Source organism: Pseudophryne corroboree, chromosome 4 (assembly GCF_028390025.1).
Source record: "Pseudophryne corroboree isolate aPseCor3 chromosome 4, aPseCor3.hap2, whole genome shotgun sequence".
In the NCBI taxonomy this organism is placed as follows: domain Eukaryota; kingdom Metazoa; phylum Chordata; class Amphibia; order Anura; family Myobatrachidae; genus Pseudophryne; species Pseudophryne corroboree.
In genome coordinates, this window is record NC_086447.1 from 75,688,298 (window position 1) to 75,714,319 (window position 26,022).

Below are 26,022 nucleotides of genomic sequence, written 5' to 3' on the forward strand. Positions count from 1 at the left end.
AAAGCAGTCGTGCCCAAGCGTTTTCAGGGAGGGTGTCTGACGTCGGCTCTGGCCCCAATCAGCCTGTTCTCATCGCACTGGAGGAGTAAGTCCTGGTCTGCGCAGAGACTACACACAGTGGATTTTTGCAGCTCAGTGTACACATGGTATCACACACTTGCACAGCGAATTTACACTCCCCCTGGAGGCGGTGACTATCTGAACGCAGGACAGCAAAGTTAACAGCCCAGCGATCAGTTCTATATCACCGCCTAAATTGGAAGAATGGTAGCTAGTTCTACTGACATTAATCTGATACTAGATACCTGATATAATAAGCTACAATGATTAACAAACCCTAAATTCTAGATTTACAGTACATTAATTTCCCTACAACTTGTATTTTAGAGCAGAGGTTCTCAAACTCGGTCCTCGGGACCCCACACGGTGCATGTTTTGTAGGTAACCCAGCAGGTGCACAGGTGTATTAATTACTCACTGACACTTTTTAAAAGGTCCACAGGTGGAGCTAATTATTTCACTAGTGATTCTGTGAGGAGACCTGCAAAACATGCACTGTGTGCGCCCCTGAGGACCGAGTTTGAGAACCTCTGTTTTAGAGGCTAAAGGAAGGTTATTTTAGTACAGTTTTATATATAACAGTATTGTCACTGTTTATAAGGATGTGCAGAGCATTTAGCAATGTGCCGAACACATATGCAGTGTACACCTATTTATTCTCATATGTAGTAGATTCCTGTCTGGAAAACACACACAGGCCAAAATGGAAGTGCTCACAGTAAAAAAAAGTGAAACCGTCCCTTAATAGTCATACTGCGGAAAGAGCAGAGTGCTGCACCATAGCATACTGTAACATACCTCCCAACATGACCCTCTCCAGGAGGGACAGATTGCTCTGCTCCTGGACTTCCTTTTTAATTTATGATTGCCATCACCTGTGCTGAAACACCTTTCTTATCCATTAACTTGTTCAATACAGGTGACGGCAATCCTAAATTAAGAGAAAAGTCCAGAAGCACAGCATTGTGTCCCTCCTGGAGAGAGTCATGTTGGGAGTTATGGTGTAACATTTCACATTCAGCAGCAATATTTCCCACTGGTATGTTGTCTTACGTGTTTCCAGTCCTACCCCATCCACACCACTCAGCAGAATAGATTGACTATCATTATCAAAACTCTATTGCTAATAAATACCTCTGCCTCCAGGTGCACTAATTCTAGACCTGGGGGCACCAGAAAGTACAACCTGGTTTCAAAAGGATCGGTAGGGGTTGCCGGCGCATGTGATGCCGAATGTCAGTATACCGACATCTGCATCCCAGGCGTCAGAATGCCAGCAGGGGGGTGAGCGCTATGAAGTCTCTTGCGGGCTCTCTGTGCTTGCCATGCTGTGGGGTTGATGCTGAGCTACGCTCGCCACAGGTTCTATTCTCCCTCTATGGGTATCATGGACACTCACAGAGGGAGAATCGCCTACCTCGCTGATATTCCGGTGGAGGTATAGTACTTATGTCAGGATCCCGGAGTCAGTATTGAGAAATTCGGAGTCCCGACAGGCGTTATTTTAACTGCATACCATTTCAGAATATGGGTGTGCTGTAGATGAAAAGCATACAAGTCTGGTTATTATTATATATCATCAGGGAACTAGCCCAGATGTGAAAGTATAACAAGCCAACAAATGTCTGGGGAAAATGTTGACTGATCTGGTTTGAGTTCTGAACAAAATGATCCATGAACTTTACATTTGGGGAGCTCCTCGAGAAGCTAGGAAGTCATATGACTATGTACCAAAATTCTTTCTGAACCAAAATTATTTTATGCGAATGCTTACTTGTTGATTAATAAGTAGTTTAAGAATGCTACGGAAACTTCAAGCTATATTTTCAACGAAGGACAATATGTTCTGGCTCCAGAAGCCAAAAAGTTGACATTCCAAAAACTTTAAATGGTGATTCAGTGTCTTGGGATACAACGGGCTACTTTATGACTGGCAAAACTTGACTGAGAATGATCAAGGTGATCAACCAACAAATTCTTCTCAGAATTCTATCAGTTACAAAGGTGGTGTTAGAGTTTACTAAGCTTCTAGTTTTATGCGTTTTATTTTATAGTGATCAAGAAATTTATTTTTAGAATCTCTCTATTTGACTTTTATACATTAAACGCTGTGAACAGAGAGAGCAATCTCTAGCAGCTTCAGTATATTTGTTAGACATTCACATTGCTGACATTAATTATGTCGAGCAGGGCCTTCCTACCTCTTTCTGTCTGTTTTTGCCCAGTTTTGTTCTATGACTGTTATAATTCTAATTCGCAATGAAATATATGCTGCGCTTTATAAGAAACTGTTCATAAATAAATGTCGACATGAGACTTTCAAGATGTTTGTAATGTCGACAATGAACATGCAGCAGGACACATTTGGCAGGTTTAAAATGTGTATTATTGCTAATTATACCAATCTTTTTACTTCTAGTAGTAAAACCATAAAGTGTATTTTGATTTTGTTTTCTAAAAATTAGTTGAAAAGTTATTCCACTTCCACACCATTACAAATAATTAAAATGTCTCTATATAATGTATGAAAACTGTACATTGTAACATATTGAGGGGAAAAGCAGTCCCCATAGCTGTACCCCTGGTTTTCAGAAAATAAATACTGTCAAGTGACAATTGGGTTAAAATAGATTGCATAGACTCTGATAAAAACTTAATTACTGGAACTTTATAGTGATTGCGGTAATAAGAGCATGCTCCTTCAGTTTCTTTTTAAAACTATATCTAGTTTACAAGGGTACATTTCAAATTTAAACTGTCATAGCTTACAATACCAATGGTTTATTTAGTGAGATGGTCAGATAATATATATATATATATATATATATATATATATATATATATAAACGATTATCCTTCCCAACCTGTGGCTCAGGTATTATACGGCGAAGGAAAGCAGGCGGCACTCCAAGGACTTGTGTGACAACTTGTATTCAAAGCATAGTGAAAAAAATGAAAAACAGTGGTACAGGTATCTTACTACGACGTTTCAAGGCATATCAGCCTTTTCATCAGGTAAGTGACCCTGGTGCTGTGAAAGAAACAGCACCAGGGTCACTTACCTGATGAAAAGGCTGCTATGCCTTGAAACGTCGTAGTAAGATACCTGTACCACTGTTTTTCATTTTTTTCACTATGCTTTGAATACAAGTTGTCACACAAGTCCTTGGAGTGCCGCCTGCTTTCCTTCGCCGTATAATACCTGAGCCACAGGTTGGGAAGGATAATCGTTTATATGATCATTTGGAGGGCACCCAGGCATTTTTTCCATTTATCAGAGTGCCGGATGTCTCTGTCTGTATATATATATATATATATATATATATATATATATATATATATATATATGTGGAGAGGGGGGATAGGGGTACCAGCGACTTACAGTGTCTAGTATATTGGTTTACTATGAAGAATATAGCAGGATACGGTTTTGGAAACAAAGGGGTAACAAAATATTTATTTATACAGTTTAGGGTATAATGATGGGATAAAAGTAGGTAAAAAACAAAATAAGACCGTAAAAGAGATTAAAATATATATATATAGCTAAAATTATATGCTTAAGCTAGAACCCTGAATCGCGTAAAATCAGTAAAAAAATCTTATGCTAATAAAAGTATTTTAGGATAAGAAAATGATGCTGATCTTTAAAGATGGAGAGTCAATAGAGGTACACCCAATGCGTTTCGTCCTTAGACTTGATGAAGTCTAAGGACGAAACGCGTTGGGTGTACCTCTATTGACTCTCCATCTTTAAAGATAAGCATCATTTCCTTATCCTAAAATACTTTTATTAGCATAAGATTTTTTTACTGATTTTACGCGATTCAGGGTTCTAGCTTAAGCATATAATTTTAGCTATATATATTTTAATTTCTTTTACGGTCTTATTTATTTTTTTACCTACTTTTATCCCATTATTATACCCTAAACTGTATAAATAAATATTTTGTTACCCCTTTGTTTCCAAAACCGTATCCTGCTATATTCTTCATAGTAAACCAATATACTAGACACTGTAAGTCGCTGGTACCCCTATCCCCCCTCTCCACACCTAAACTCTAAAGGCAGCTTATCACTGCTGAGTACTTAGGGGTTAGCAGACACCTTACATTTTTAAAAGGAGTGTCTTTAACCATTTTATTATATTTTAATAAGTATCTGCTCACATATATCTGTGGCGCCATACCCCCACCACCCAAATATATATATATATATATATATATGTGTGTGTGTGTGTGTGTATGTATATATATATATATATATATATATATATATATATATATATATATATATATATATATATATATAGATATAATATTTAAACAAATACAGTATTTAGATTGACTGATAGGCAACATTCAGTAACAGTTAATTTTTGCAGTTTTAGGATATATATTACATGTATTGTTAATGTTGTTATAATTAACATTTTAAATTCTACGTATCATAAGATTTGAAAAAGAAATACTGCTAGTAATGTTTTCTTTCAATAGCATGTTTGAAACAAAGGGATATATTTACTAAATATACATTTTCAATAATAATAATAATAATAATAATAATTAATTTATTATTATTTTAAAATCTAAGAAAATCAATGGTGTCTTTCCAGGGCTAAAGCACACATTTACTAACAGATTATTTTTTTATATTCATTTTTAAATGTTAGTAAATGTGCATTTTAGCCCTGGAAATGCAAAATCGATTTAGATGGATTACTATCTGTTTAAAATTGATGGTAATTGACCTTTGGTGAATATACCATGGCTCAATGCACATCCCTACCACAAGGTGTTGTCATTTAGTAAAACTTCAGAAACAGTTGGATACATTTCTGTTAATCAAACATAAACCAGAATAGTAGAATATCAATAAACTGTTTCAGCTGCATATCTATTATGGGTGCAGGATGTGTGGTTCACATGCACCCATTTCTTCAATACTTCCCTCTCCGGAGTCCGTAGCGCGTTGGACAAATCAGCAGGAAAATGGCACAACGGCCATTTTCCTGGTGTTTTGCACATACACAGTAGACATGCGCATGCATTAGTGCTCATTTTACCAGAGACCTGCGCTGCCCAGACGGACACTGCACATGGGGGGTCATTCCGAGTTGTTGTTTGCTCGCTAGCAGATTTTAGCAGCATTGCACACGCTAGGCCGCCGCCCTCTGAGAGTGTATCTTAGCTTAGCAGAATTGCAAATAGAAAATTCTTAGCAGTTTCTGAGTAGCTCCAGACCTACTCACAGATCGCGATCAGATCAGGCAGTTTCGATCCTGGTTTGACGTCACACACGCCCAGCGTTCGGCCTGCCACTCCCCTGTTTCTCCAGACACTCCCGCGTTTTTCCGCACACTTCCAGAAAATGTCCAGTTTCCGCCCAGAAACACCCACTTCCTGTCAATCACACTCCGATCACTTCAACAATGAAAAATCCTCGTTCGGACGTCAGTAAATCTACTAAGTTTTGTGCTAAAATACTAACTACATGCGCACTGCGTACCATGCGCATTTTTGCCTTAATCGCTCCGTTGCAAAAATCGGCAACGAGCGATCAACTCGGAATGACCCCCATGGGCCGTACGTCCATGAACTGTTTTATAAATATAATTTGGAAAAATCCCCTCTAGCATTTACTGTATCTTGTATTAATGTTTCCTAATTTGTTGGTTGCAGGTAAAAGAAGCTGTGCTGGGGAAAATCTGGCTAAAATGGAGCTGTTCCTGTTCTTCACATCGCTACTGCAGAACTTCACCTTCCAGGCTCCTCCCGGAGCAGAGCTGGACCTCACCCCTGCAATGGGGTCTACTAATGCCCCCAAACCTCATGAGATCTGTGCTATACCTCGCTGCTAGAACATGTTATCGTATAAACCAGTCTGAATTTACTGTGCAGTATGTCATGTGTGTAAAGAATTGTAGCATCTACAGTTATTTTTAATAACTATATGACTTTCATAGTTTAGGAGTTACATTTTACATATGTAATACACCAGGAATGTTGCTGCTAGTAATGAATTTGGAATGAGTGATTTTGCCCCTGGTGTATAAATGTACATTGTTGAGGGTAATAATGCTGCTACAGTATGTATGCTATTCTTCTACAGTCATTATATACAGGAAGAGAATATACTCGTATACGAGATATAAAATTATTAAATACAATGGTGAGGTACTGACATCTGGGGGAAGGGTTAGTGAGGGGTTAAAGAAAAACTTGATGCTGCACATTATAGTTCCCTTGTGCAGCTTATTTGTGGAGTCTTAACAATTCCAGAGTTTATTAAGAAGTGGGGTGTTGGGGGGTGTTTGGTTGGGGGGTGTTTGTGTGTGTGAGGGGGGGGGGGGGTATTTGAAAATCTGCAGCCTTAGGAAGTATGAAGTTTCCTTTCAAGTACAATGTATCAGTGGGAATTCATTGGCACAAATAAGAACAGCGAAATATTGAGGTAGAATACAGTCACTTCATATTTTTTACTGTCATTTGTGATTTTAAGATCAGTGCATACACAGTATTAATTATTGATATTTTGGTTCTATATAAACTTTGTTTTGGTTTTGCTAAAACTGCCTTCACATGTTTTGTTATTGGATCTGTATTTTTTTATTTTATTTAAAAAACGTCTAAAATCACAGCATTTGGGCCTTTTTGTTCCTATAGTATTATAAACCTTAGTAACATTTATTTCCAGTCCATTTCGACCACCTCACAGCTCACAATATTGTTCTCATTTAGTTTAGGCCAAAGGCTGCAATGAGCTGGCTGGTAAATAAGCGACAGAGCAGCGGCACAAACACACAGCAGTTTATGGCACATTTATGAAACATTGCCACACAGCCATGGCACAAAAGAAAAGTGGTTCACAGTTTAACAAACCAAGCACTTCAGCCACAAAAGTGGCAGTCCCTGTCGCTGAAGTGCTTAGTGTGTTTGGTTTGATTGAGCTCTAACAAAACAAGCTACTGTACCAATGGGCTTAAGGTAGCTATGCTAACAGTGCTGTCTGATCTCTACAGTTGCAAGATGTCATAGTCATTATCAAAATGATGATAATGATCATCAAGTCCTCACCCTCATTAGTATTTACATCATCCTCGCACAATATTTATTCATCCCGCTGGAATCCACCATTACAGAAGTCTCTGTACTTTGATGTAATTGCCGGTAAAAGTCTATCTCGTAGAGTCTGTAATTAATTTTGATGAACATCTTATTCACGTTTTCAGAAAGTGGCCTCCTATGCCGATTGCTGACAAGGTTTCCGGCTGTGCTGGAAACTCTTTCTGAGCACACACTGGAGGGTGCACTGCTTAAGTAATGCAAAACCAGTTTGTACAAGGCTCTCCAACTTGCCTTTTTTTCAATCCAGTAGTCAAAGGGACTCTGTGGCATGGCTTTTTGTTCACTTTGATTTAAATAATCCTTCACAATTTTTTGAATTTTTATCCTCATCAGATGGAGTTATGGCAGAGCTGTCAATCATTTTGGACAATTCTTTTAGACTCTACCAGATATCAAAATGTTGTGTTGACTCATCAGTGGGTTTCTTGGGACAGCTATTTTTTTTTATCCTGGCAGCAGCTGTTTCTGGAGACAACATTGTGTTATGTACCACTTGAGCTTACAATTTGCTCACAAGGAGCTCTTTGCATCTCTGTATTCGGTGGAAAGAAAGACACAACATACGAATTAAACCTAGGATCAAGCACAGTTGCCAAAATTCCTTTCCAAAACTCTAATTAGGGAAATCACCCAACTCAAGCTAGCAGTGTCTGAACTCACTTCACAGGTGACAACTTTGAATGGTTTTAGAACCTTGCACAGCACATTCTTGCACTTGGGCAGACTAGATGGGCCAAGTGGTTCTTATATGCGGTCAAATTCTATGTTTCCACTGTGCTGGACTAAGGAACACTCCCCCTCCTTTCCCAATGTCATGGTTTCTTGAGTAGCTTTGGATGGTTTGTTGCTGATCATCTGCTGAAGCACAAAGTCTGGAATTTCACCTTGTTACCACTTCTTGCTTCAGTTGGTGGCAGGGTAAATTGAACTGATCTTGCAGCTGCCGCAATCTCTTACATGCTGTTGCTAAATGCCAATAATGTCCCAAAAGTTCTCAGGCCACAGGCAGTATCGCCTGCACTCTCCTGTCATTGCTTAAAAAATTCTGTAAAACCAAGATTATTGTGTGAGCAAAACATGGGATGTGTTTGAATTTGCCCAACTGTAATGCTCTCACAATATTGGTGGCATTGTCCGAAATCGCAATCCTGAGTAGAGTCCAAGTGGGGTAAGCCATTTTGCTATGACTTCCCATAGTTTTTCTAACAGGTTCTCAGTGGTATGCCACTTAGTGAAGATGGTGACACAGAGAGTAACCTGGATCTGAATGAGCTGGTATTGTTTGTTAGATGCTGCTGCTATTCCTGCTGCTGATGGTGAGTCACTTACCCAGTGGGATGTCAAATTCATATAATCTTTAGTTTGCCAAGTTCGGCTTTCCACATATCTGTGGTCATCTAGAAGTGGCACTGCAGTCCCACTGCACTAATGGCAGATATCGGACACACGTCTAACACCAACATAGCTGTCAAGGCCTCAGTTATCCGCTATGCAACAGGGTAACTGCTGTCATATGTCTTCTTCCTCGCAAAGGAATGTTGGACAGTCATTTGCTTAGTTGAAGTAGTACAAGTGGTCTTCCGAATTCCCCCCCTGGGATGACGATCGACTCCCAGCAGCAACAACAGCAGTGGCAGAAAGAGCAGCAGTAGGCGTACCACTCAAGGATCCTCCGGAGGAATCCCATTCAGGAGAGGAGGACTCAGTCTTACCAGTGACATGGGCAGCAGGACTACTGACATTCCTGACTGAGGAGGAAGTTGACGTTGAGGGAGTTGGTGGTGTGGCTTGCAGGAGCTTGGGTACAAGAGGAAGAAGGGATTTGGACAGTCATTTGCGTAGTTGTAGTGCAAGTGGTTTTCCGACTTCCCCTCTGGGATGACTATCAACTCCCAGCAGCAACAACAGCAGCGGCAGCAGCAGTAGGAGGAAGTGGTTCTTGATTTTTCCCTATTTTATCCTCCAAATTTTTGTTTTTTATTGTTTTTCTGGCGTTATATAACAAAATGCAGCACAGGAGAGCATACCTCTACACCACACAGGGCAAACCCTGTAAAAATTATTTGGATCAAATATTAATAACCCCTTTATTTGGAGTAAATAAGATACTGCACCACTAAACTTATTTGCCAGCCCCATTGGACTGAACTTATACGGCAATACCACTGGACATATACGGCAGTATAACTGGACTAATACGGCAATATCACTGGACTTATTAGGCAGTACCACTGGACTGGATTTATACGGCAGTACCACTGAATTTATACGGCAGTACCAATGGACATATACAGCAGTATCACTGTACTGGATTTATACAGCAGTACCACAGGGATGGATTTATACGGCAGTATCACTCGACTAGATTTATACTAGAGATGAGTGGGTTTGTTTCTCTGAGAACTGAACCCTACCAAATGTCACGTCCCGAGACCAGATCAGAGCTTGGCTTGGGTTTTTCCGGTAGACTCGGAAACCAGAACGAGGCAAAATGGCATCCTGCTGTTGGATTCTCGCAGGATTTGGATTCCATATAAGGAGCTGCACGTCGCTGCCATTTTCACTCTGTAATTGGAGAGTGTAGCGAGAGGATGTGTCTGTGCTGGAAAGTGGGTTGACGATTCCAGTTCTGTCTTGTGCTGCTCAGTCCAGTGTAGTGTCTTATGCTGCATCAGTCCAGTCACAGTGGTGGTGTCCTCTGCTGCCATATGACGAGTGCTGCTGTATAAGTCCAGTCCATTGCAGTGGTGCTGTGTTATCCTGCATCAGTACAGTGGTGGTGTCCCTGTGCTGCCTTATAAGCCCAGGGGTACTGCCATAATAGTCTTGGTATACTGCCGTATAAGTCCAGTACAGTGGTGCAGCTGTATAAGTCTAGGGGTACTGTCGTGTAAGTCCAGTTTAGTAATACTGCAGTATAAGTCCAGTACAGTAGTGCTATTGTATAAGTCTAGGGCTACTGCCGTATAAGTCTTGGGGTATTGCTGTATAAGTCCAATACAGTGGTACAGCTGTATAAGTCTAGGGGTACTGCCGTTTAAGTACAGTACTGTGGTGCAGCTGTATAAGTTCAGTGATACTGCCGTGTAACTCCAGTGATACTGCTGTATATGTCCAGTGGTACTGCCGTATAAATCCAGTCCAGTGGTACCGCCATAGTATTCCAGTGGTACTGCCGTATAAGTCTAGTAGTGCTGTCCTGAGCGTGATGGTATTTTTACTCCAAATACAAGGGTTATTAATATTTAATCCAAATAATTTTTACAGGGTTTGCCCTGTGTGGTGTAGGGATTTGCTCTCCTGTGCCGCAGATTGTGTTATATAACTCCAGAAAAATAATGGCGAACAAAAATTTTGAGGATAAAATAGGGAAAGATCAAGAACCACTTCCTACTAGTACTGAAGCTGCTGCAATTAGTCATGACATAGATAATGAAATGCCATCAACGTCGTCTGCCAATGCCGATGCCCAATGTCATAGTAGAGGGCATGTAAAATCCAAAAGGCCAAAGTTCAGTAAAATGACCACAAACAATAATTTTAAATTGTCCGAGAAGAAAATAAACTTGCCAATATGCCATTTATGACACACAGTGCAAAGGAATGGCTAAGGCCCTCTCCTATGTTCATGTTAGGGTCTCCTGCCCTGTGCTGCCACGTCGTCATGGCAACCGGGAGACAAGTGCTAGCGGAGTGGCCTGAGCGCAGCTGATACTCCGGTTCGGGTCTTTTGCTGTGCAGTGGTTACAGGCTTTGTGCACGGCAGGGGATCCGGTGCTGGTTTCTGTGCTCACAGTCTGTGAGGTCTGAGTGGGGCGTGGACAGCACCTGCTATATAAGGCCTCTTCTCAGGTTAAGCAGATGCTGCTGAATCTTTGTTGGTTAGTCAGTTCCTGAAAGTTAGCCAGTACTGTGTAGCTTTGTATTTGTTTGTTGTTTACTGCAAATAGGCCTTGGGATTTGGTACTACACTCTGCCAATCCAGACCTAGCAGTAAGACTGGAGTCAGTCGTTTAACTTGCTGGGGTTCTTTTGCTACTCTGTGAACTTAGCAAGTTTGCGGCTGTATTCTCAGACTTGCCTGCCAAAATCCTTTCTCACTGTGCAAGGTGTTCTGGTGTCAGTTTAGTGGCAGTAAGCTGAACCAGTGCACTGCAAGTGAGGACTAGGATTGTGGAGACTCTCCTTGTGTCTATTATTCCATCTCTGACCAAGGAGTTTACTGCCACACCCGTTGGTAACCCTTTAGGGTTTTGCTGTTGCCCTTAGCAACAGCATTTCGGGTTCTCTACGTATTAAAACACAACATCTTGCTTCTTTCCATCTGAGCACTCCTAATACTAGGGAGACACCCAGTTTCTTAGCCTCTGGGCTTCTCTGTTCACTTTGTGTTTATTTTGTTACCCTATCACCTTCTGTGTACGTAATGTCATATTCCCCAGTCGGTCTGTCAGTTCATTTGTTTTGCATCCCTCTCCGTTCAGACACCAGTACATTCCTGCAGGCACTGGTGTGCATAACAGTTCATGACTAGTGGTTCAGCTTCACATGATGATGAAAGCCATCATCCTCCCGCTAGAAAAAATAAGATTTTACTTACCGATAAATCTATTTCTCATAGTCCGTAGTGGATGCTGGGGACTCCGTCAGGACCATGGGGAATAGCGGCTCCGCAGGAGACAGGGCACAAAAGCAAGCTTTTAGGATCACATGGTGTGTACTGGCTCCTCCCCCTATGACCCTCCTCCAAGCCTCAGTTAGGTACTGTGCCCGGACGAGCGTACACAATAAGGAAGGATCTTGAATCCCGGGTAAGACTCATACCAGCCACACCAATCACACCGTACAACTTGTGATTTGAACCCAGTTAACAGTATGATAACAATGAAGTAGCCTCTAAAAAAGATGGCTCACAACAATAATAACCCGATTTTTTTGTAACAATAACTATGTACAAGTAATGCAGACAATCCGCACTTGGGATGGGCGCCCAGCATCCACTACGGACTATGAGAAATAGATTTATCGGTAAGTAAAATCTTATTTTCTCTAACGTCCTAGTGGATGCTGGGGACTCCGTCAGGACCATGGGGATTATACCAAAGCTCCCAAACGGGCGGGAGAGTGCGGATGACTCTGCAGCACCGAATGAGAGAACTCCAGGTCCTCCTCAGCCAGGGTATCAAATTTGTAGAATTTAGCAAACGTGTTTGCCCCTGACCAAGTAGCTGCTCGGCAAAGTTGTAAAGCCGAGACCCCTCGGGCAGCCGCCCAAGATGAGCCCACCTTCCTTGTGGAATGGGCATTTACAGATTTTGGCTGTGGCAGGCCTGCCACAGAATGTGCAAGCTGAATTGTACTACAAATCCAACGAGCAATAGTCTGCTTAGAAGCAGGAGCACCCAGCTTTTTGGGTGCCTACAATATAAACAGCAAGTCAGACTTTCTGACTCCAGCCGTCCTGGAATTATATATATATATATATATATATATATATATATATATATATATTTTCAGGGCCCTGACAACGTCTAGCAACTTGGAGTCCTCCAAGTCCCTAGTAGCCGCAGGCACCACAATAGGTTGTTTCAGGTGAAACGCTGACACCACCTTAGGAAGAAACTGGGGACGAGTCCGCAGTTCTGCCCTGTCCGAATGGAAAATCAAATATGGGCTTTTGTAAGACAAAGCCGCCAATTTTGACAATCGCCTGGCCGAGGCCAGGGCCAACAGCATGATCACTTTCCATGTGAGATATTTCAAATCCACAGATTTGAGTGGTTCAAACCAATATGATTTGAGGAATCCCAACACTACGTTGAGATCCCACGGTGCCACTGGAGGCACACAAGGGCTGTATATGCAATACTCCCTTGACAAACGTCTGGACTTCAGGAACTGAAGCCAATTCTTTTTGGAAGAAAATCTATAGGGCCGAAACTTGAACCTTAATGGACCCCAATTTGAGGCTCATAGACACTCCTGTTTGCAGGAAGTGCAGAAATCGACCTAGTTGAAATTTTTTCGTGGGGCCTTCCTGGCCTCACCCACGCAACATATTTTTACCACATGTGGTGATAACGTTGTGCGGTCACCTCCTTCCTGGCTTTGACCAGGGTAGGTATGACCTCTTCCGGAATGCCTTTTCCCTTAGGATCCGGCGTTCAAACCGCCATGCCGTCAAACGCAGTCGCGGTAAGTCTTGGAACAGACAAGGTCCCTGCTGGAGCAGGTCCTTTCTTAAAGGCCGATGCCACGGTTCCTCTTGGAACAGACATGGTACTTGCTGAAAGCAAATCCCTTCTTAGCTCCCGAGGCCATTAGTCCTCTGTGAGCATCTCTTGAAGTTCCGGTTACCAAGTCCCTCTTGGCCAATCCGGAGCCACGAGTATAGTTCTTACTCCTCTATGTCTTTTAATTCTCAATACCTTGGTTATGAGAAGCAGAGGAGGGAACACATACACCGACTGTTACACCCACGGTGTTACCAGGACGTCCACAGCTATCGCCTGAAGGTCTCGTGACCTGGCGCAATACCTGTCCCATTTTTTGTTCGGGCGGGACGCCATCATGTCCACCTTTGGTCTTTCCCAACGGTTCCCAATCATGCGGAAAACTTCCCGATGAAGTTCCCACTCTCCCGGGTGGAGGTCGTGCCTGCTGAGGAAGTCTGCTTCCCAGTCGTCCACTCCCGGAATGAACACTGCTGACAGTGCTATCACATGATTTTCCGCCTAGCGAAAAATCCTTGCAGTTTTGCCACTGCCCTCCTGCTTCTTGTGCCGCCCTTTCTGTTTACGTGGGCGACTGCCGTGATGTTATCCCACTGGATCAATACCGGCTGACCTTGAAGCAGAGGTCTTGCTAAGCTTAGAGCATTATAAATTTGCTCTTAGCTCCAGTATATTTATGTGGAGAGAATTCTCCAGACTTGATCACACTCCTTGTGTGACTGCTCCCCAGCCTCTCAGGCTGGCCTCCGTGGTCACGAGCATCCAATCCTGAATGCCGAATCTGCGGCCCTCTAGAAGATGAGCACTCTGTAATCACCACAGGAGAGACACCCTTGTCCTTGGATATAGGGTTATCCGCAGATGCATCTGAAGATGCGATCCGGACCATTTGTCCAGCAGATCCCACTGAAGAGTTCTTGCGTGAAATCTGCCGAATGGAAGCGCTTCGTAATAAGCCACCATTTTTTACCAGGACTCTTGTGCAATGATGCACTGACACTTTTCCTGGTTTTAGAAGGATCCCGATTAGCTCGGATAACTCCCTGGCTTTCTCCTCTGGGAGAAACACCTTTTCCTGGACTGTGTCCAAAATCATCCCTAGGACCAGCAGACGTGTCGTCGGAACAACTGCGGTTTTGGAATATTTAGAATCCACCCGTGCTGTCGTAGAACTACTTGAGATAGTGCTACTCCGACCTCCAACTGTTCTCTGGACCTTGTTCTTATCAGGAGGTCGTCCATTTTCTTTGAAGACGAATCCTCCTTTCGGTCATTACCTTGGTAAGGACCCCGGGGTGCCTTGGACAATCCAACGGCATCGTCTTGAAACTGATAGTGACAGTTCTGTACCACGAACTTGAGGTACCCTTGGTGAGAAAAGGCAAATTTTGGGACATGGAGGTAAGCATCCCTGATGTCCCGGGACACCATATAGTCCCCTTGTTCTTTGCTATCACTGCTCTGAGTGACTCTATCTGGATTTGAACCCTTGTAAGTGTTCAAATTTTTCAGATTTAGAATAGGTCTCACCTAGCCTTCAGTACCACCATATAGTGTGGAGTAATACCCCTTTCCTTGTTGTCGGAGGGGTAATTTTATTATCACCTGCTGGGAATACAGCTTGTGAATTGTTTTCAATACTGCCTCCCTGTCGGAGGGAGACATTGGTACAGCAGACTACAGGAACCTGCGAGGGGGGAAACCTCTCGACATTCCAATCTGTACCCCTTGGATACTACTTGTAGGATCCAGGGGTCCTGTACGGTCCCAGCGTCATGCTGAGAACTTGGTAGAAGCGGTGGAGGGCTTCTGTTCCTGGGAATGGGCTGCCTGCTGCAGTCTTCTTCCCTTTCCTCTATCCCTGGGCAGATATGACTCTTATAGGGACGAAAGGACTGAGGCTGAAAAGACGGTGTCTTTTTCTGCAGAGATGTGACTTAGGGTAAAAAACGGTGGATTTTCCAGCAGTTGCCCTGGCCACCAGGTCCCATGGACCGACCCCAAATAACTCCTCCCCTTTATACGGCAATACATCTTTGTGCCGTTTGGAATCTGCATCACCTGACCACTGTCGTGTCCATAAACATCTTCTTGCAGATATGGACATCGCATTTACTCTTGATGCCAGAGTGCAAATATCCCTCTGCGCATCTCGCATATATAGAAATGCATCCTTTAAATGCTCTATAGTCAATAAAATACTGTCCCTGTCAAAGGTATCAATATTTTTAGTCAGGGAATCCGACCAAGCCACCTCAGCTCTGCACATCCAGGCTGAGGCGATCGCTGGTCGCAGTATAACACCAGCATGTGTGTGTATACTTTTTAGGATATTTTTCAGCCTCCTATCAGCTGGCTCCTTAAGTACGGCCCTATCCGTAGATGGTACCGCCACTTGTTCTGATAAGCGTGTGAGCGCCTTATCCACCCTGAGGGGTGTTTCCCACCGCGCCTTAACTTCTGGCGGGAAAGGGTATACCGCCAATAATTTTCTATCGGGGGAAACCCACGCATCATCACACACTTCATTTAATTTATCTGATTCAGGAAAAACTACAGGTAGTTTTTTCACCTCACACATAATACCCTTTTTTGTGGTACTTGGAGTATCAGAAATATGTAACACCTCCTTCATTGCCCTTAACGTGTGGCCCTAAAAGAAAATACGTTTGTTTCTTCACCGTCGACACTGAAATCAGTGTCCGTGTCTGGGTCTGTGTCGACCGACTGAGGTAAATGGGCATTTTACAGCCCCTGACGGTGTTTGAGACGCCTGGACAGATACTAATTTGTTCGCCGGCCCTCTCATGTCGTCAACCGGCTTGCAGCGTGTTGACATTGTCACGTAATTTCCATAAATAAGCCATCCATTCCGGTGTCGACTCCCTAGAGAGTGACATCACCATTACAGGCAATTTGCTCCGCCTCCTCACCAATATTTTCCTCATACATGTCGACACACACGTACCGACATACAGCACACACATAGGGAATGCTCTGATAGAGGACAGGACCCACTAGCCCTTTGGGGAGACAGAGGGAGAGTTTGCCAGCACACACCAAAAGCGCTATAAATGTATATAAACAACCCTAGAAGGTGTTGTTTACTATATATGCGCTCTTAATATATAAATATCACCAATTTATGCCCCCCTTCTCTTTGTTACCCTGTTTCTGTAGTGCAGTGCAGGGGAGAGTCCTGGGAGCCTTCCTCACCAGCGGAGCTGAGCAGGAAAATGGCGCTGAGTGCTGAGGAGAATAAGCTCCGCCCCTTTTCCGGCGGGCTTCTTCTCCCGGTTTTTAATAAACTGGCCTGGGTTAAAATACATACATATAGCCTTAATGGCTATATGTGATGTATTTATTTTGCCACTAAAGGTAATTATATTGCTGCCCAGGGCGCCCCCAGCAGCGCCCTGCACCCTCCGTGACTGAGTCAGTGAGCCGTGTGACAACAATGGCGCACAGCTGCAGTGCTGTGCGCTACCTTCATGAAGACTGTGGAGTCTTCTGCCGCCTGTTTTCCGGACCTCCGTTCTGCCGTCTCTTCAGCGTCTGTAAGGGGGATCGGCGGCGCGGCTCCGGGACGAACCCCAGGCTGACCTGTGTTCCGACTCCCTCTGGAGCTAAGTGTCCAGTAGCCTAAGACTCCAATCCATCCTGCACGCAGGTGAGTTGGAAATCTCTCCCCTAAGTCCCTCGATGCAGTGATCCTGTTGCCAGCAGGAATCACTGAGATTGAAACCTAAAAAAAAAAACTTTTCTAAACAGCTCTTTAGGAGAGCCACCTAGATTGCACCCTCTCGGACGGGCACAAAAACCTAACTGAGGCTTGGAGGAGGGTCATAGGGGGAGGAGCCAGTACACACCATGTGATCCTAAAAGCTTGCTTTTGTGCCCTGTCTCCTGCGGAGCCGCTATTCCCCATGGTCCTGACGGAGTCCCCAGCATCCACTAGGACGTTAGAGAAATGTAAATAATTAAGCTGGCAAAAGCATAGCAAAGAACTGTGTGTTCTAAGATGGTATCACAAATCCCCAAGGAGAGTCCAAGTGTGTCGGCGGTTGCGATGACTGACCTTCCCAACACTGGATGGGAAGAGGTGGCTCTTTCCACCATTTGTGCACCCTCTGTTAGTGCTGGAAGGAGCACCCTCAGTCCAGTTTCTGAAATTCAAATTAAAGATGTCAATGTTGAAGTACACCAGGATGAGGCTATGGGTGTTGCTGTCGCTGAGGAGGAAGTTGACGAGGAGGATACGGATGGTAATGTGGTTTGTTAAATCGGGCAACGGGGAAGATAGTTGTTGACCGTGGGATGAATAAGCCCAATGTCATGCCTGGGCAAAATACAAAAAAAATTAAAAAAAATACAGAAATACCAAAAAAGCCACCTTTTCAGTGTGTAATTGTTTCTCCACAAATCCGGACAACAGGTGTCAAGCCGTGTATTGCCTTTGTCAATCCGTAATAAGTAGGGGTAAGGACGTTAACCACCTAGGAACATCCTCCCTTATACGTCAGCTGCAGCGCATTCATCAGAAGTCATTGTCAAGTTCAGAAACTTTGGGTAAGAACGTAAGCAGTCCACTGACACCTAAATCCCTACTTCCTCTTGTACCCAAGCTCCTGAAAGCCACATCACCAACTCCCTCAATGTCAATTTCCTCCTCAGTCAGGAACATCAGCAGTCCCGCAGGCCATGTCACTGGCATGACTGACGAGTCCTCTCCTAACCGGGATTTCTCTGGAGGATCCTTGAGTGGTATGCCTACTGCTGCTGGCGCTGCTGTTGTTGCTGCTGGGCGTCGATCGTCATCCCAGAGGGGAAGTCGGAAGACCACTTGTATTACTTCAATTAAGCAAATGACAGTCCTTTGCGAGGAAGATGAAATATGACCGCAGTCATCCTTTTGCAAAGCGGACAACTGGGGCCTTGACAGCTACGTTGGTGTTAGACGTGCATCCGGTATCCACCACTGGTGCAGTGGGATTTAGACAATTGATGGAGGTAGTGTGTCCCTGCTACCAAATCCCATCTAGATCCCACTTCACTAGGAAAGCAATTCCCGGACTGTACAGGGACATTAAGAAAAGTATCCTCAGTGTCCTGAAAAATGCGGTTGTATCCAGTGTCCACTTAAACACGAACATATGGACAAGTGGAGCAGGGCAAACTAAGGACTACATGAATGTGACAGCCCACTGGGTAGATGTATTGCCTCCCACTGCAACAACAGCAGCGGCACCAGAAGCAGCATCTCACAAACGCCAGCTCGTTCCTTGGCAGGCTATGCTGTGTATTACAGGTTTCCGTAAAAGGTACATCGCTGACAACCTCATTGCACAATGGCTTACCCCAATTAGACTGTCCTGGTGATTTGTGATATCTGACAACGCCACCAATATTGTGCATGCATTACATCTGGGCAAATCCAGCATGTTCCATGTTTTGTACACACAATTAATTTGGTGTTGCAGATTTTTTTTTTTTTTAAATGACAGGGGCATGCAGGAGATGCTGTCGGTGGACCAAACAATTGCAGGCCACTTTCGGTATTCAGCTACCGCATGCTGAAGAACACTGAACGGAGAGATGAATTGTGATTTGTAAACGATGCTGAAGAACACTGAATGGAGAGATGACTTGTGATTTGTAAATGATGCTGAAGAACACTGAATGGAGAGCTGACTTGTGATTTGTAAACAATGCTGAAGAACACTGAATGGAGAGATGACTTGTGATTTGTAAACAATGCTGAAGAACACTGAATGGAGAGATGACTTTTGATACGATGTTGAAGAGAGGATCGCTATGAGCACTGTCAGCAAATGGAGACCCTCTACTGGATAGTGAACCCAGTGGTTAAACTGCAAGAGGCGGTGGACTTAGAGCAAAGGACTGCAATAACAGAACTGACCACCAGGCAGCCACAGCAGAACCAAGATTCCAGGGGTTAACCTGGGAGCACAGAGCTTGAGCACCTTACAGCAGCAAGAAACTTTAAGCACTGGCACTATAGCAAAGCATCCACCTCTTTTTATAAGGGAAGACTGCACCAGATTGCATCCAGCCAAACTGGGATACCTATTGGCTAGGCTTGGTCTTAAACATGGCTGCTCCATGCACAGAGGACACGTGGAACCAGCACACAGCCACTACCTCTGGCCTCAGCCTCCCAGATGCCGTACTCCAGCAACAGGACACCAGGAAAAAGAAACCTCCGGCTGCCATGCTCTGCTCCTCTGGACCCGGATCCCGGCCTCAAGATGCCTGGCAGCAGCACCGGAAGACCTCGCTGCTGCAGCCATCAACAACCAACAGGAAGGCCGCCGGGACCAGAACCGGAGGTAAGACTGACAGTGCCCCCCCTTTTTAGGGTAGTCTCCGAACACACACGCTGCTTAGTGGGATCCTTGGCATGAAAGGCACAAATCAGTCTTGGAGTGTTAACATCCGTTGCAGCTACCCAAGATCTTTCCTCTGTACCATATCCTCGCCAAACTATGAGAGACTGGAGACGACCATACCTCTTGCGGGAGTCAATCTTATGAACCTCAAATTCCTCATTTTGAGCAGCTTGAACCTTGGGTGGTTTAGGGAAAGCCGCTCAAATGTTTTAGTACAAGAGGTTTTAGCAGAGAAATGTGAAAGGCATTGGGAATTTTCAAATAGGGAGGCAGTTTCACCTTGTAGAACACAGGATTCAATACTCTTTCTATAGGATATGAACCGATGAATCTTGGAGCAAACTTTTTGGTAGGAACATTGAGTCTCAGGTTTCTGGTGAATATCCAAACACGATCTCCCACTTTGAGACTAGGAACAGCCCTCCATATCCGATCGGCATAGGTCTTATATTTTTGGGAAGTCTTAAATAGCACCTTATGAATTTGTTTCCAAATCTTAGTGAACTGATGAAGAGCAGATTTAGCAGCAGGAACCTCGAGAGCTGGGAGAGATTCAAAGGAAGGAACTCGTGGATGAAAACCATAGTTAATGAAGTAAGGAGTGGAATTGCTGGAAGAATGATATAGGTTATTGTGTGCGAAATAAGCGAATGCGAGGTAATCCATCCAGTCATCTTGAGCAGGGAACATGAACATCCGTAAGAAAGTTTCCAGATCTTGGTTGACTCTTTCAGTCTGTCCGTCAGTCTGGGGATGATATGCTGAAGAGAAGTTCAACTTGATTCCTAGGACCGAGCTGAGAGCTTTCCAGAACTTGCCCATGAATTGAGGACCCCAATTAGAAACTAATTCCTGTGGGAGACCATGCAAATGGAAAATCTCTGAGGAAAAACAATTTGGATAGCTGAGGAGCAGAGGGAAGACCAGCAAGGGGTATGAAGTGAGCCATCTTCGAAAATCGGTCCACAATGACGCAAATGGTGTTGTGCCCTCTGGAGACTGGCAAATCGGTTATGAAATCTATAGAATTGTGAGTCCAAGGCTTTTGAGGTGTTGTAAGTGGATGAAGAAGACCCGAGGGAGATGTTTGTGGACTTTTATGTTGAGCGCACTTGGAACAGGCTGCTACATATTCAAAGACATCTATTTTAAGATGAGACCACCAGTAGAATCGTTGAATGAACTTGAGAGTCTTAAGACCACCGGCATGACCCATGAAAGACTAAGAATGAGCCCACGTAAGCAATTTCCTGCAAAGTTTTGGTGTCACAAAAGTTCTTCCTGGAGGAGGTAGAGGAACAGTATAAGTTGAGGCAAATTAAGCTGGATTCAGAATAAAGTGTTTCTCAGAGGAGTCGAGTGAATCATCCGTTTGAAAAGAACGAGAAAGTGCATCTGCTCTTCGATTTAAGGTTCCTGGGCGGTAGGAGAGTTTGAAGGAGAACCGAGAGAAGAAGAGGGCCCATCTGGCTTGCCATGGATTCAAACAATGTGCTGTCTGGAGGTACAGAAGATTCTTGTGATCCCTGATAACAGAAATAGGGTGTTGAGCTCCCTCTAATAAATATCGCCACTCATCAAAAGCTAATTTTATGGCCAACAGTTCTTGTTCGCCAATTGGATAATTTTGTTCTGCTTGGGAGAATCTTCAAGAAAAATATGCACAAGGATGACTTTTCTTATCTTCAAAGAGCTGAGAAAGAACTGCCCTGACTCCCACCGAAGAAGCCACCTGCTGAAAGGGACGACTGAGATCAGGTTGGTGAAGAATTGGAGTGGACATGAAGGCCTCTCTTAAGAATGTGAAGGCTTTTAAAGCCTCAGGTAGCCAAATCGAAGGATTGGCTCCTTTCCTGGTTAACATGGTAATTGGGGCAATGATAGTGGAGTAGTCTTTGATACATTTTCTGTAGAAGTTGGCAAAGCCAAGAAATCATTGGATCCCTTTTAGAGTGGTAGGAAGAGTCCAATCACAAATCGCTTGGACCTTGGTTGAGTCCATCTGTAGCTCCTGTCTGGAGATGACATAACCGAGAAAGGAGATGGATGGTCCCTTAAAGGTGCACTTTTCTAACTTGCAAAAGAGACAATTCTTCCTAAGATGCTTTAAGACCTCTTTGACTTGCTCACGATGGACCTTCAAATCTTTAGAGAAAATGAGAATATCGTCCAAATGTACCACTAGGCAACTGTAAAGAATATCTCTGAATATCTCATTCACGAAGTTCTGGAAGACCACCGGAGCGTTGCAAAGGCCGAAGGGCATCACTATATACTCGTAACGCCAATCCCGGGTATTAAAAGTGGTCTTCCATTCATCTCCAGAGCGAATACGTATCAGGTTAAAAGCCCCTTCAAAGGCCCAATTTAGTGAAATCAGTGACTCCTTTCATTCGATCGAACAACTCAGGAATCAGGGGCAGAGGATATCTGTTCTTCACAGTGATCTCATTCAATCCCCGGTAATCTATGCATGGCCGCAAACCTCCATCCTTCTTTTTCACGAAAAAGAAACCTGCCCGGCCGGGAAAGAAGAGGGGCAAATAAAACCCTTAGTGAGATTTTCCGAAATGTAGTCTGACATGGCCTGGGTCTCTGGAAAGGATAACTGGTATATTCGACCTCTTGGAGGAGTCTTGCCAGGTATCAAATCAATAGGGCAGTCCCAACTACGATGGGGAGGCAAAGTGTCCGCTCCCTGTTTACTAAAGACATCTTGAAAGTCCTGATAGGCTACTGGGAGTTCAGAAGGATTAGAATTACGAAGAGGTTTCACAGACGCCAAGCACTCATGGGAGCAAGACTCACCCCAAGCGAGCACATACATAGTCTGAATTGATGCGGGTATTATGTTTTTTTAGCCAAGGAAATCTGAGAATTAATTCTTGAGGCTTTAGAAATTACTAGGAAAGAGATGTTTTCAAAATGAAGAGCTCCAATCTTTCATTTGAGAGTAACAGTGCGGTGAGTAATGATTCCTCCAGGGATGTAACTTCGCCGTGATTGAAATAGGATGATCCAACCCCATCGTCTGGATTCCAGTTCATTTGACTAGTGCCAAGGTGATAAAACTCTCAGCTGCTCCAGAGTCGAGTAGATCAGAAACAAAAACTAAAGAAGAAGAGAGCTCTAGACAAGTGGTAAGCACAGATTCTTTCCTGAGAGGTAATTCCGAGGAAACTCCTAACTTTAACCTCTCCTGTATAAATTAGGAGTGGGAGTTTCCCGGCCGATGACTGCAGGACTTGACAAAGTGATCAGCTGATCCACAGTACATACAGAGGTTTCCTCATCTCCGCCTTTGTCATTCTTCATCAGTGAGATGGGGTCGGTTAACTTGCATGGGAGAAGATGGCATAGGAATGTGAGCAACCCGAGGTCTCAGACGGTCGGACTTTGATCTTTCCAAGCAAGCTCTCTATACCTCAGATCCAGCTTGTTGCATAGAGATAATAGTTTGTCCAACTTGTCTGGAATGTCTAGGGTTGCTAGATCATCCTTAATCTTGTCTGAAAGACCAGTCCAGAAAGCTGCTATGAGAGCCTGTTCATTCTAACCAAGTTCAGAAGAGAGGGTATAAAACTGGATAACGTATTGACTGACTGTTCGAGTTTCCTGTCGCAAACGCAGAATCTCCAAGGAAGCTGAGGAAGGCCTGCCTGGTTCGTTGAAAATCTTTCGGAAAGTTGATACAAATTCTGAATAGTTTGAAAGAATGGAATCTGCTTTCTCCCACAGAGGAGATGCCCATTCCAATGCCTGACCGGTTAGCAGAGAAATAATCTAAGCTATCCTGGTCCGGATGGTTGGGAAATTCGCCGACTGTAGCTCAAACTGAATCTCACATTGCTTTGGAGTACCATCAAATTTACTAGGTGAAGGTAATTGCAACAGTAAAATTGGAACAGGTACAGGAGCTACTAGAACTGGAGTGGCAGGAATGGGAGCTAGCACTTGAGGTACAGATATGATTGCATGCAGTGAGTCGAGACGAGCTAACATATTTTGCATAAAATGCACGATTTGCATAAAATGCACGATTTGTTTAAACATGACTGGATGTCTGAGGCTACATCACCCCCAGCCTGATCACCCATCGGATCCATGTGGCCAGTGCTTATTGTCACACTTGGCTTGCATTGGGGATCTTACGACTGATCAATGACTGAGAATGAAACACAGAGGAAAGATTAGTTCAGTTTAAATGAGACTTCAATCATACACAACGGCTAGGAGAAAAGTCTGAGTGAATTCTGAAGGACGAAATGTTTGTGACTAGTAAACAATAAAGAAGAATATTGAATGAAGAAGTGATTTATGATCTGTAAACGATGCTGAGGAACACTTAATGGAGAGATGACCTGATTTGTAAACGATGCTGAAGAACACTGAATGGAAAGATAACTTGTAAAATTATGTTTAAGAGAGGATCACTGTGAGCACCGTCGGCAAACGGAGACCCTCTACTGGATAGTGGACCCAGTGGTTAAACTGCAAGAGGCGGTGGACTTAGAGCAAAGGACTGCAATAACAGAACTGACCACTGGGCGGCCACAGCAGAACCAGGATTCCATGGGTTAACCTTGGAGCAAAGAGTTTGAGCACCTTACAGCAGCAAGAAACTTGAAGCACTGGCACCATAGCTAAGAATCCACCCCTTTTTATAAGGGAAGACTGCACCGGTTTGGCTGGACGCAAACGGATACCTATTGGCTAGGCTTGGTCTCCAGTATGGCTGCTCCATGCACAGAGGACACATGTGGAACCAGCACACAGCCACTACCTCTGGCCTCAGCCTCCCAGACGCCACACTCCAGCAACAGGACACCGGGAAACAGAAACCTCTGGCTGACCTGCTCCGCTCCCCAGGACCCGTCCCAGCCTCCAGATGCCTGGCAGCCGCACCGGAGGACCTCGCTGCCGCAGCTCTATCTGTCGCAGCCACACCAGCAGGAAGGCCGCACAGTCCAGAACCAGAGGTAAGACTCTGAATGCTAACACAGACACTTCAAGCTTGAGTCAGGTCATTGGACTTTCCTGGGGATTTGTGATATCAGACAATGTCACCAATATTGTGCGTGCATTACATCTGGGCAAATTCCAGCATGTCCCATGTTTTGCACATACAATTATTTTGGTGGTGCAGTTTTTTTTAATTAAATGACAGGGGTGTGCAGGAGATGCTATCGGTGGCCCGAAAAATTGCGGACCACTTTCGGCATTCTGCCACTGTGTGCTGAAGCACAAGACAACAACACTTAACTGCTAAACAGCGCCTATGGACTATGGCAGATGAACAGTTTAAGAATACCTAATTAGGAACAACTCCTGAAAAACTGCGCTTGCCGAGAACACTATGTGGAGTGAGCAGAGGGACAATATAACAAGGAAAAAACGGCTGCGCTGTGTGTCAGGAGATGATATATATAAAGAGAGCCGACATATGAATAATTAACAATATTTAATAGGATTGATACGATTAAAAAAACAATAAATGAGCATGTATGAACCGATCACATGGAATAAAACACACCTTAAAAGCTCAGGAATAAATTGTACTCTGCATGGGCGTTATATGCAAATTCAGGACCCAATATTGGCAAGTGTCCGTTTTCCATAGGCTAAATGGCCATAGCGTAAATTGATTGCCGGTAAATGAGCACAGAAAGTTCCAAAAAGTCTGTGTGCTTGCAGGAGTTAGATGTAATGCGTAGAAGGTATTTACCTCTCCAGTGGGCTGGGCGAGAGTCGGGCGTCCCCGACTGTCCATCCTGCAGTGCCCACGTCCACACGGCGGCGGGGAGGGATAAAGATCACTGGAAGAAATAGCTGGCTGTAGAGACGTGACGTCCAGCGGTCGCTCTCAGAGGGTTTTGCAGCCAGATGAAAAATTGTTCTAGTCCATGCAAGCAACACCTGTGACTACCTGAGCGAGGTGTGTGTAGGGCGGGGACTGACGCGTTTCGTCACATACCATGTGACTTTTTCAAAGATGTAGTCCTGCCTCCCATGGTGTCCGTATTTCTAGCCTGATCAATTAACCATCAGACAGATGAACTCCATCAGTATTTAATTAGAGCAACTCATGTGCTCTCGGTCTCATATATAAAAAACAAACATAGTCGGCTCTCATATAAATACGTCTATATAGGCTAAAATATACACAGTATACAAAGAAAAACAAAAATAAAA

At 44.0% G+C, this 26,022-nt stretch overlaps 1 protein-coding gene across 1 annotated transcript in view; it reads left to right on the top strand.

Annotated features, from left to right (window-relative positions):
• The window catches only part of LOC134908915 (cytochrome P450 2C15-like), a 72,961-nt gene extending 66,700 nt beyond the window's left edge, over nucleotides 1-6,261 (top strand). Inside the window, exon 9 of the mRNA XM_063915154.1 lies at nucleotides 5,742-6,261. Within this exon, the coding sequence (XP_063771224.1) occupies nucleotides 5,742-5,920 (179 nt within the window). The 3' untranslated portion in view covers nucleotides 5,921-6,261. The remainder of the gene's footprint in view (nucleotides 1-5,741) is intronic.
• The last annotated feature ends 19,761 nt before the right edge of the window (nucleotides 6,262-26,022 follow it).